At 42.5% G+C, this 12933-nt stretch overlaps 1 protein-coding gene across 1 annotated transcript in view; it reads left to right on the forward strand.

Moving 5' to 3' along the window:
• Positions 1-12848, forward strand: part of LOC118114794 (citron Rho-interacting kinase) — a 47458-nt gene extending 34610 nt beyond the window's left edge. The window contains 18 exon segments of the mRNA XM_035165458.2: positions 78-101; positions 1095-1265; positions 2685-2865; positions 3831-3919; positions 4030-4134; positions 4660-4829; positions 5255-5299; positions 6519-6599; positions 6821-6956; positions 7213-7352; positions 7571-7663; positions 8015-8123; positions 8441-8569; positions 8902-8982; positions 9270-9348; positions 9435-9608; positions 9883-10171; positions 11744-12848. Of these exon segments, the coding sequence (XP_035021349.2) occupies positions 78-101; positions 1095-1265; positions 2685-2865; positions 3831-3919; positions 4030-4134; positions 4660-4829; positions 5255-5299; positions 6519-6599; positions 6821-6956; positions 7213-7352; positions 7571-7663; positions 8015-8123; positions 8441-8569; positions 8902-8982; positions 9270-9348; positions 9435-9608; positions 9883-10171; positions 11744-11767 (2120 nt within the window). The 3' untranslated portion in view covers positions 11768-12848.
• Positions 12849-12933: the final 85 nt, after the last annotated feature.

Genomic DNA, 12933 nt, shown 5'->3' on the forward strand with positions numbered 1-12933 from the left:
CACACACACACACACACACACACACATAGATCTAATCTCACTCTCTTACTATCCTTTTTCCTTCACACACCTTTCAGAGAGAAGGAGGGTCACTTTTGAAAGTAAGTTGTTCAAACCCATGGTTTCTGCAGTTTGGTCTCTTATCTCCTTTTGTCTCATTCACATCCTTAAAAAGCCAGATTTTAAAAGCTCTGCACTTTTATAGAATGTCACCTCCCATCAGGCTGCTCAGGTGAGGCAGAGACACCTTCAAGTAAATTTACTCTGTTCAGTGCACAGCTTTAGAAATCTGAAGCATTTTTATCTTGGTTGCTGAAGCTTAGTCAATCTGATTTGCAGAACCCTGCTCTTTCACTCCACCCTAAACATCACATCATACACTACCAGAGATGCACCATATGATAACTTCACAAAACGCTGTTTGAACCCACACTCTGAACTTAAAATTAAAGGTATTATTCAGTCATTGCATTTCTTCTTACAAAAGAATAGACTGGATGATATTTATGGTAAAGTTGTGTCATTGTAACCTACTGTTGATGATTGTGATGAGATAGAAATGAGAATCAGAAACAAAAGGAAAACACAAGAAGAAAACATTGAGACCATTATATCAAAAATGTAAAATGGACATAAAAACTGTAGATATATAAATGTATATTATGGTAAAAATCCAGAAATTATAATGAACTATTTCAGTTGTTTTCTGTAAATATCTAGAATATGTGAAGATAAACTTTTCAACCTCAGGCGACCACAATGTTGTACAGAAAGTGTTGTGGTGTGTGGCTGTTAAAATAAAGAGGAACCAACACAGAACAGAAAACTTGATATTGATTGGATAATGCCTTTAAAATGCAGCAGTGAGTGGGCACAAGCAAAGGGATTGATTCAATCAATATTCTTTTTCAAACTTTTTTTTTCTTCACAGTTGACTTGCTTATGCATTTTGCCAAACATCTTACAGTTCTTGGAAGCCTTCTTTTGTTGAACTGACTTCATAGCTGGTATGGTACAGCATGGTGCACTGAGGTGTTGTAGTGACCGATGTGCCTGGAGCTGCTGCCCTCACTGTGTTCCCTGACTGTGTTCAGAGTATAGCCGTCGTATGAAGGACAGTCAGAGGGACAGAGAGAGGGAGAGGGAGAGAGTGGTGCACCACAACACCCCTCATCGCTTCACAGTGGGACTCAATATGAGAGCTGCCAAGTGTACTGTGTGCCTGGATACCGTGCACTTCGGTCGCCAAGCCGCCACCTGTCTTGGTGAGTTCGGTGTGTTCACATAGAGAGTCATGGACACAGTGATGCACTTCATGTAAACTGAAAAAAATTAGTATAGATTGTACGGAGCTAAAATGAATGACCCTTTTTTTCTTTTCTTTTTTTCTCCATTGTATAGTGGATATTGTAACATCTATCTTTTAATTCCAGCAATGTGGAACACATGTCTCAAGAGCAGTTCACCTTATCAGCTTCAGTCCTCGCATGTGTATTGTTAAGGGCACAAGGAAGAGCAGTGTCGAATTTGGTGCGATTTGGACATGATATGTTTAATATTAATAAACTTTGAATAAACAGGCAACAAGCACTCTATAGTGGCTGAGACTCATTAACGTCAGTGACGTTGGCGATCACGACAACAGCAACTGTTTCTCCAGTTCAGGGTTCTTGACTGAGTTGAGCTTCAGGAGAACAGTGCGGTGGATATTTGTTGAGAAATTAAATAATATTTTGTTTATTATTAAAGAAAAATAAGGAGTTGCAGAGAAAATCTTTTCCCAGCTGGAGAAGGACAGAGCTCTCACACCTAGAGTGGATCAGGAGGTCTAACCCCGAGAATAGAAAGAGAATACATTATTTTGACATACAGTTATCTGTGTTCTGACTTTTACAATGACAGCTTGTTCCAGTCCCACAGGGAGTGAACACATTCTCTTATTAAGATTAAGATTAACACGTCCTTTATTAGTCCCACAATGGGGAAATTTGCAATGTTAAACCAGCAGAAAGACATCACATAAGTAGCATGCAGTACTTGGGTGAAGGAATATAAAGAAATTGAAATATACAACAATATATAGAAAAAAATATATAAATGTAATTAATCCGGTATGTAAAGAAATATGTTATGTGAATATGTACAGTGAATGGATTGCACATAACCGTTTATATTGCACAGAATTATCTATTTTCTTCAGTTTTCCAGGCTAGCTAAGGCAGCATAACTCTTGGTTAAGGTGAGGCAACTTAATCAAATGGGTAAACGTAGTAACGAGCAATAAGGAAATGGTCAAATCTGTCATAACAAACAGCAGCAGTGAAGCAGCTTCAGGGTTCTGTGGAGTCCGGCAGCAGGTTTTTATTTGCAAAACAAACAGACTATTCCAAACAGGCAGGTTCAGAAAGGGCACCACACTAGTGCATTATAAATAGGAGTGTTATTAAAATATGTGAGAGCATTGTGAGGGTCAATCTATTTTTATGATGGTTTGAGATTAACTGACTACTAGGGTGAACTATAAATGCTCCTTCAAATGACAATGTTCACAATAAACAGAATTTTTATATTTCTTAATTTATACACGTCCTTTTAAGGATGCCCCTACACCAGCCATTGGCACAAAGGCCTTGTCTGCCATTGCATTCTCTTAAACCATGTTTTTTCTTCTTCTCTCTCCTCAGAGTGTCACGCTTTGTGCCACCCGAAATGCTCCCCCTGCCTTCCAGCCACATGTGGCATGTCCAGCGACTGCTCCCTGCATCTGTCTGATGGGCTGTGTCGGGACAAAGGTAGCGCTCCAGGCCAGCAGCTCAAAGAAGCAGGTGGACACATGCACCTGGAAGGCTGGATGAAACTGCCCAGGTTAGCTATACGTACACAGTGGTGTGATCATTGAAGCTTTTCTCTTGCTGTTCATTAGTAGTGAATATAACAGATAATGTGCAGATAATGGATCAGGGGGGTCCACAAATCCTACTATTAACCTCTATTTTTGTGCTCAAGCCCATAAATGACGTCACTAAAATGAAAATGAAAATGATGCTGTTCTTCTGTAAGTTTTACAACCACAAAGTCAGAATGAGAAGATACTGAACTAAGGTTACAGGAACACAAACATGGTAGAAATGTAGGGTTGTTTGTCTCTTTTATTGTTTTAGTAATTAACTATAGGATGAAGATTGAGTCTGGTCCAGACAAAAGAAAAACCTGATCGGTGGAACCAAGTTCAAATCATCCCACAAGTGGAACAGTGAATCTTACTCTTATTATTTGGTAGATAACTTTATTCAAAGCAACTTAAAACAATAAAGCTTAAGTACAATAGAACACCTTGAAGTAATAACTGTTCAATCTTAAAGGGTTTAGTTGTGATAGAAATTTACCTGATGGCCAACAAGATGTTGCTCTTTGTATTCTATGTGTAGGTGCATAACGAAGGTTGAATACCAGTCCGTGGTCACATGCTCCAAAAGCTTTAACATCTGAGCTATGAATGAGCAATGAAGCTATTCTAGAGGCTTGTGATGCCCATCAGTCTATTCTGTGTATATGTTATATATCCATCATGTCCTCCATACCTGTTTATTTCGAGCAATAAAGTTTCTCTGGTGTGCCCCCTCCTGATGAGGCTGTGTCATCTCCTCCCACTGATCAGGCAGCCTCATGTTACTGAACCCTCTTAGGAACTCTCTGTTCTGTCTGGTGAATCCACTTATCTGGTACTTAAAACAGTTTTTTAAAAAGGGCCTATGTAAAGTATCCTGCAAAAACTGTTCATCTTCATGGTCTGTGCTTTGTCATGATGCAGTTTGTGTGTGTGTTTGCAGGAATGGGAAGCGAGGCCAAGGCTGGGAGAGGAAGTATGTGGTCCTGGATGGGACCAAAGTGTCCATCTACGAGATAGAGCCCAGGGAAGGTTGTTAACCTGTCTGGATATTTAACAGAACATCAGAATTCATACACCTACGACAGTTACTGAATACTTCTTCCAGTTTCAGTTCTGTTTGTTCTGTGTCTGTTACTTAGAGTCTGTGAAGCCGCTGGAGGAGTTCGACCTGTGTCTGTCAGATGGAGAGGTGATGGTTCATGGAGCTGTTGGAGCATCTGAGCTGCCAAACACGGCCAAGTCAGGTAAACACTCAGTGGTCTCCTAAAGAATGACGTCATATAAACTCCACATTGAAGACTTCAGTCTCTTCAAAGCGATTATGTCAGAGACGTTGTTGTTGTCAAAGTAGGGTCTGACGCTCATTTACGAGGTTCCAGGGCCTCCTGTCAAATAACGCATGTTGCAACTTGTTTGCTTGAAAGCAAGGTTATGCAAAAACCACTGGATGGATTTTCACAAAACTTGGGGGGCGGATGAGGTATGGGTCAGGGAAGAATTTGTTGAATTTTAGTGTGGATCGGGATCAAGTGGTGGAATCAACAACTTTTATTATCACTTTCCTTAACTTTGTAAGACAAACATGTTTTTCAACATTTTCACTGATTTTCCAGGGTATAATTCCGTAATTGAATTTAATGGGACTATTGGGCCTTAGTGGAGGTATGCGCTCTACTTAGTGCCAATCTAGATACTATAAATAATAAGAAACCATTAAACTAAGAGAAGTATTCTGAAGTCAAACCTTACCTCTGTTCCATGTGTTTCAGATGTTCCTTATGTCCTGAAGCTGGAGTCTGGTTGTCACGCCCCCTGCTGGCCTGGACAGTCTATTTACTTCATGGCTCCCAGTTTCCCAGACAAACAGCGCTGGGTGGCCGTCATAGAGTCCGTGGTGGCCGGGGGACGAGCCTCTCGGGAGAAGGCCGAGGCCGACGCAGTGAGTATCTCTGGAGCAGGCGGGGGTCAACTGGGGCAACTGCCTCTCTTCATCATCAGCTTCTGCTGACTCAAATAAACCGAGACCACTGTCACAGATAACTGTGTCATCTATGGCTGCGGCCTTAAACTCACTGTTTAACTGTATGGGGTTATTCATGAGGAGCAGATTTACCTTCTGAAGTCATTTTAAGAAACAGGTTTAGGTTTAGAGTTCAATGGATGACTCCCAGTTTCTATATGTGTCGTTAATTGTTCCCTTCTTCTCTCCTCTTCTCTTTCTCTCGTCTCTTTCTCTTTCTCTTTGTCTTTTCTCACTCCTGTTTGTTGCTTTGTCATCATGTCACATTGTATGTCCCATATATGGGCATGTTTTGTTGATTTGCTCTGTTCTACCCATTCCACTGGGTTTCATCGGATACATAGGCTGCTGTTTCCAAAAGACTCATGGTTCTGTCTCCTCTGGTCCAGGTAAAGAGTTACCAACATGTAACGTACAAGAGTCACTGACACACACACACACACACACACACACACACACACACACACACACACACACACACACACACACATCATGAGGCACGCAGTAGTGCATGTGTCTGTCATTGTGTTGGTTGGTCACCCCTCTCCCTGCTCTCATCTCACCTGCTGTGACCTCTCTTCACTCTCACTGTCCTTGTGTCCTGATGTAAAGTTTGGATGCTGCTGAAATATTCTTCCCTTTCTTTGCTGTCCTACACTAATTCTTACCAAGATGTTTGATCATCTTTGGCCTGATCCTCCTCAGTCGTCCTGCCCAAAGGACCAGGGATCCCACAGTGATTTTGTTTTAACCTGCCGGTGAACTCGTCTGTTTTATTACCCCGCTGACCCTCTGCACACTCTTTACAGACTGGGACTCAAGTCACATGACTCTAGGTCATCATTTGTGAGACACAAGTCACAAACTGGATGACACAATCCTGACTTAAATGACCTAAAACTAATTTAATACTAACTAATTTAATAATCCATAATGCAGGTTTTCATTGGTAATAAATATTCATAGTAGTTTCAGAGTAGTAGAAGTAATAGTTGTTTCAGAGGCCTTACTGAACGGAGTAATGGAAATGAATCCAGTCTGTTGACATGTCTATTAATGGTCATGTTTTCAGTGAAAACAGAGTCACTAATGAGTGATGCTGCTAATACTGGTAATAATGAGTCAACAATCTACTTTTAATCTTAATCCATGGTCAGCTGCCTTCAAGATCCACCATGTGGACAAGGACTCTGTCGTAGGGTCAAGTCAGTAAAATGTGTTGATGATACATAATTTGATGAAGAGGAGGGGGGACAGAGAAGCTCCATGTGTCATGTGTCCCTGGACAATCTTGACCGATATAGCAGCAGAACTAAGAGCTGGTCCAAGACAGACAGCTTTATTAAAAAGGAAGGTTTTAAGCCGACTCTTCGGAAAAGAAAAGTCTCATGTTATACATTAAATGTTTTTCTATCAGGGTTTACACATGTAAAAAAAAAATTGAAACATGAAGTAAAAACAGGAGTGTGACTGTGACTTGGTCCCACCTCTGACACTGTGAACCTGCACACAGCCACCCGGCCCCCTCTGTCCTGCTCCTCTGCTGCCCCCTGTGCTTGAGTCAAGGTCGTGACCCCGCTGACCTTTGACTTCTCTCCGATCTTACAGAAGCTGCTGGGAAACTCTCTGCTGAAGCTGGAGGGGGATGACAGGCTGGACATTAACTGCACCCTCCCTCTCACAGACCAGGTGCTGCTGTGAAGAATGTGTATTAAAACATATCTCATCTTACATATTAAATATTTTTACACCTTCTGACAGTAACAGTTATGTTGAAAAGTAGAATGATCTAACTAAATGGAGGAACATGAAGCTCGAAGCAGAGGCTCAGGGCTCACTGCCAACATTTGTGTGAGGTTTCACCATTTTCACCAGAATAATTATGGTTCTGTTTTGCTGCTGTGCTGCAGATCGTTCTGGTGGGCTCTGAAGAGGGGCTGTACGCCCTGAACGTAATAAAGAACTCCCTGACTCACGTCCCTGGTCTAGGATCAGTCTTTCAGATCCACATCATCAAAGAGCAGGAGAAACTGCTGATGATCGTTGGTGAGATGTCCAGCTTTGTCTTTTTCAACTGCTGATAAGTGTTCACTGAGCAGCAGGATTTGAGTCTTGATCTCAATTCAAAGCAAATGTCCCCTGCCTTGACAAGGTGTTTAGTTAGTGAGGCGACACCATTACCAGTCATTATTCAGATCTGTGAAGGACCACATTGCCGTTAGATCATTTTGGTGAAACTTGTAGATATGATCTTGTTACACAGGACAACACAATGACTCGTGTGTGTGTGTGTGTGCTGCAGGTGAGGAGAGGGCGCTGTGTCTGGTGGAGATAAAGAGAGTAAAACAGTCTCTGGCCCAGTCCCACCTGCCCAGCCAGTCTGATCTGGCTCCCTACATCTTTGAGACGGTGAAGGGCTGCCATCTGTTCGCTGCTGGGAGAGTGAGTCGTCTTCTTCCTCTCTGTGAAACCTGACATGAGGCAGATTTTCTGCTTCAAGACTTTAATGTGTTTTCTTGCACGCTAGAGAAAGATGTCATTGTACAAACTGACTGTAGAAAGTAATTGGTAAATGGTCTGTATGTATTTGGCTCTTTTCTTGTCTTGATGACCACTCAATGCTCTTTCCAGTACAAAGTGACACATGTGCTTTCTTACAGATCGATAACTGTCCTTGTATATGTGCTGCAATGCCCAACAAGATAACCATCCTGCGCTACAATGACAATCTTAACAAATACTGCATCCGTAAGGTGGGTACGACCTGTTAGTGCCATGCACAGTTTTTAACATTAGTTATGGTTACACCATATTATACAGTGGAGTGTAAGAAACACTCAAACTAGAAGCATTAGATAATATAAAGATAAATGTTATAGGAACAAAAGAGAAATAGGATATAAAGGAAATAAATTAGAAGCCAAATTAAATTGTAAAGTTCAGTTCAATTTCACCAAGAGTCAACTGACTAAAATCCCCCCCCCTGTGGTTGTATGTCCGCCAACTCTGAGACCTTTTACCATCATAAACCTTTTTATACCAAACATACCAAACTTAGAGAGAACTAAGAACTTGTCTTGAACTCACCTGCCTTCATCTGACAGGAGATTGAAACTCTGGAGCCGTGCAGCTGCGTCCATCTGACCAGCTACAGCATCATCATCGGCACCAACAAGTTCTATGAGATTGAAATGAAGCAGTTTGTGCTCGAGGGTAAGGAAACAACAAGTGTTTGATGTCTTCAATCAAAAAACATGACATGTAAAATAATTAACAGCGGTTTTAGTGTTATTCTTTTATTCTGGTCAAAGGCAAATGTTGAACTTCACTTTATTTACTGTATTTGAGAGCTATAGTGCCAGCTACAGTGATATACAGATATACAGAAGTGTTTATTATTTGTTCACTACAGACTTTGTGTAAAATAGTATAATATTTCAGTGTTGTTTAAAGGTATGTGTGTATTCACATGACTGGTCACCAGCTCAGTGTCTAACCCACAGACTGGTCCTGTGTTCTGTCCACTGCAGAGTTCCTGGATAAGAACGACATGTCTCTGGCCTCTGCGGTGTTCGCAGCCTCATCACACAGCTTCCCCATCGCCATCATGCAGGTGGCGAGCAGCGTGCAGAAGGAGGAGTACCTGCTGTGTTTTCACGGTGGGTTCAGCAAACCTCTCTACACACTCACATGAGTTGTCTCTTCACAGTGGAGACAGTGACACTCAGTGTAGGAGTAGATAGAATACTAGATCATTACTGAACCTCACTGTGAGACAACAAGCGCCATTATAAACACTAAAGTATGTTTTCAGTTTTTTCATCTCCTGCCGTGTCCTCGTGGGTCTGATCTTTATTAGAAATACGAATGATAAAATTACACTTGTGTCTGATTTTAGATGTGATAACGTTCTCTTGTAATCTCATGCTGTCCTGTGCTGAAGTGAGATCCAACGAGAGGCAGACTGAGTGTATCTTTGTTTGTGTGACAGAGTTCGGAGTGTTTGTGGACACGTACGGACGAAGGAGCCGCACTGAGGAGATTAAGTGGAGTCGTCTGCCTCTGTCTTTTGGTTTGTAAACTTTCTAACACCTGCTGTGCTACGCTGCATTAATACAGAGAATCAAATGTTAATGTTTATATAATTCTATAGTTCATGTGTTACACGTGACATCTATGCACTTCTCCTGTGAGCGGGATCCCTCACTTGCTGCCCTCTCTGAGGTTTTCCTCCTGTTAAAGGGTTTTTTGGGTTGTTTTTTCTCACTCATGTTGAGGGTTAAGTGCAGAGGATTGCAAATTCTGGTTTGTGAATTTGGGCTTTACAAATAAGATTGATTGATTTCCTGTCTGGTGCAGCCTACAGAGAGCCTTACCTGTTCGTCACCTACTTCAACTCCCTGGACGTCATCGAGGTGCAGGGACACGCAGCTCTGGGGTGAGACTGATCAGATACGTTTTACCAAGTTTTAAACATTTTTTATTTTTATCGTATTCACAGCATCACTGTCTGTTCTTCTACAGTCCGACAGTGCTGGCCCACCTAGACATCCCCAGCCCTCGATACCTGGGCCCAGCCATCTCCTCCGGGGCCATTTACCTGGCCTCGTCCTACCAGAACAAACTGCGGGTCATCTGCTGTAAGGGAAGTCTGATCAGAGAGTCTGGCGAGCTGCAGAGGAGCGGCTCCAGTCGAGGGTCAGCTCCCTCTGTAATGTTTGATCCCTTCACAAAAACACAACAAAGTAGAGACAATAGAACACAGGTTCAGTGACACTGTGTAGGAGACTAAAAGCACTTGAACACCTACAAAAACACATCATATCAAAACACATTAATTAAACTCTGAACAGTTTCACAGAGAGAAACTTTTTTTATAGACTAGGCCAACATCATCATCTGCTGTAAACATGTAAAGTCTTCTTGTTCACACTTTCTCGTGACATGCTGCTCTCCGCTGTGTCTGTTACAGTAGTCCCAGCAAGCGAGGCCCACCCACCTACACAGAGCACATCACCAAGCGTTTGTCCTCGGGCCCCGGCAGCCATGACGGCCTGCACAGAGAGCCCAGCACGCCGCATCGCTACCGGGAGGGACGCACCGAATTCCGACGGGATAAATCCCCCGCCCGACCGCTGGACAGAGAGAAGTCGCCTGGCAGAGTGCTGGACAGTCGCAGGGAGAGGTCTCCTGGGAGATTCGGGGACAGCTCTCGACTCCATGCAGGGTCGGTCCGAACACAGCTCGCCCCTGTAAACAAGGTACTGCAGGAACGTCCTGGTGGCTGGATGGTTACAGGGAATTTCTAATGTCCCCAGTTCAGTTCTACCCAGAGTCACACATCTCTTTCTTCCCCTGTTTCTTGTCTGTCTCGAACATGAATTGTTCAATTATTTGATCGCACAAAAGTTTCCTGTTCCTATCATGCAATGTTGTCATTTCAAGAGGCCTATAAGTGAACAAGTGATAGATACAGTAGATAGATAGATGGATAGATGTATGGATGGATGGATGGATGGACAGATTCAAGATCAGATAGTGTGCACTCATCCGTATCCATGCAGTTGTCCCGAGTACAGTAACTAGTTATGATTGAGTGACAGCATCCTGCAGATCACTGTGCTGCGTTCTTCTGGAGAGACATTTTGATCTAAGAATTTGTTTAAGTTTATTTTCACGTGTCTTTTGATCAGTAGTACTATTTCAGCAAACATTGGCCCAGTTCAATGTCAAATTCAATAAGCTGATCCATACTGAGTGGAAATGGGCGAATATTAGAGTGTGGACACGACCTGAGACCGTCAGCCGCCTGTCGAGCCCCGACAGGCTTGGGACAAAAAACGTAATGATATTCGGGTTCAGGTCGGTCATGTTGGCTGATGTTCTTTACACTGCTCATTTCTGTAATTGGGAAAAACAATCAATAACCATGCGCATCAGGGACATGGCATCACAAAGTCAGTGCAGTTTATATGAACAATATCAGGCTCATTCAACAAAAAACAGGAAGCCTGTCAGGGGGGAGTCAGGCTCAGTTTCTTCTTGGGCTCGGACGAAGTCGGACATAAAAATGCAGCCCGAGCCGAGCTCTGCTACATGTGGCTCATAAGGAATAGAAAAAAAAGTCTTGCAAGGTAACACAGTATGTATTGACGTTAAATAAAAAGGGTTTTGCTATAACCCTTGAGGGGCTCCTCACAGTAACAAGTCACAAGTTCTATTATTTCTAATGTTTAAAAAACAACTTTCCACAATGTCACAAGAGGAAAATATTTGGATTTGAAGACATTTCCTCTTTTCTCTTCATCAACTTTCGACCCCTTTATCTTGTGGCTCTTTGGTGGAGTCTCAACCTCCGGCTTGGGAGCTTTTCCTCTAGGGAAGCAAAAAATTAGGAAAACACAAAACTGCAGTAAGTAATCAAGGAAAATTAAATATAGGTTTATGCAGGAAAGAACAAGATAAGATAAGATAATCCTTTATTTGTCCCACAACAGGGAAATTTGCTGTGTTGCATCAGCAAAGAGGACAGTCAAAAAATAAACAAATCAATAAATAAAGAGAATATGAAAAAATATGCAGTGTAAACAGAAAATATAAAGAGGGAGCACACTCTGTTTACCAAATGTGTGTTTATCTGACCCTAAAAATAGTCCACAACAATACATCATTTACTCCAGTTTGAACAAAAACATTTTTTGAGTCATTTCAGACACACATCTGCTGAGGTGCCTCAGTAATGATGTCACTGATGTTTTTTTGTAATATCAAAGTATCTCATGTTGAAATTGAAAGGACGATTGTGACTCTCTGTCCCTGCTCTTGTCTTGCAGGTGTGGGACCAGTCATCAGTGTGAACCTTGACCTGCTCGTGACTCGAGGTTTGAAGAGAAACCGTTGGGAATCCTCGCTCCACACACATTCACACATCACTCAGGCTGACTGGCAGCCCCATTGCCTGTACATAGTGCAGTCTCTCTCCTCCACGTCCAACAACACATAAACCTGCACTGGGAGACGTCTCCTGCGACAATCCTCTGTTTTACTGAGTCGTGCTTTCAGTAGATTTGGTGTCAGCGAACCTGCACTGAGCTACACATCCAAGAGAATCTACTTTATAATATATATATCCTCAAAGTTGTACATATTGCTGTCTGAGTTTTTATAGATAAAGGGAATAGTCGGCTGGTGAAGCCATGTCTATTTTTTTTAAAACTGGGTTTGATGTTGCAGGGAGATGAACAATGTCAGAGGAGGTGACATGTATGAAGATTTGATCCGAATCTGAACACATCTCATTCGGTTGTTTCTCAGCTCCGAGAATCAAATAGATGAAAGATGAAGAGAAACTCAGAGGAAGCGACACTTTGCACATGAGATTGGATTTGAACAGGAGTTAAAAACGTTCTTGTTACCAGACCAGTCTTTCTTTGGATCAAATGTCTGGTCCTCTCGCTGCACAGCCTTTGATATAGACCTGCATATGGTTGCTTTATTGACAGTCGCCGTCCGGCCATACTTTGTTAAACTATTATTCCGCGGCGTTTTGCTCCAAGTGTTCCTTGTGTTGTTTTTAGCAAACCTAAGATGAAGAAACTTGCAGCTCTGCCGGCCAACACCGCCTCTGCTTGCTCGCCCCCCGCTGCTGCTGATTATGGTGCAGATGTCCCGTGTCTGTGCAGTGATATGAAGTCTGGTAGTCCTCAGGGCTCGTCTCTTTCTTGTATCGTTTCTTTAGAGCCAGTAAGAGCACCGTCCATTCGTCCCACCGGTGAGCATGACTAACTTACAGCAGCCCCTGTCGCTTCTCGATCTCGATTCTTTCTCGTGGTTGTTCTTTTCTGTCACTCGATAAGTAGACATTGATGTTAGTCAGTATTGACAGTATGATTTTTAGAGATGTATATGAGTACATGCATTAAACATGACTGAAATGTTCTGACTCTTTTCTTCTGTGTGTGTGTGTGTTCAGCTGCAGATCTTCCAGCCCGTCACTGGGAGCAGGTCTCAGCTGCTGCTAGCA

This window comes from Hippoglossus stenolepis, chromosome 9 (genome assembly GCF_022539355.2).
Source record: "Hippoglossus stenolepis isolate QCI-W04-F060 chromosome 9, HSTE1.2, whole genome shotgun sequence".
NCBI classification, from domain to species: domain Eukaryota; kingdom Metazoa; phylum Chordata; class Actinopteri; order Pleuronectiformes; family Pleuronectidae; genus Hippoglossus; species Hippoglossus stenolepis.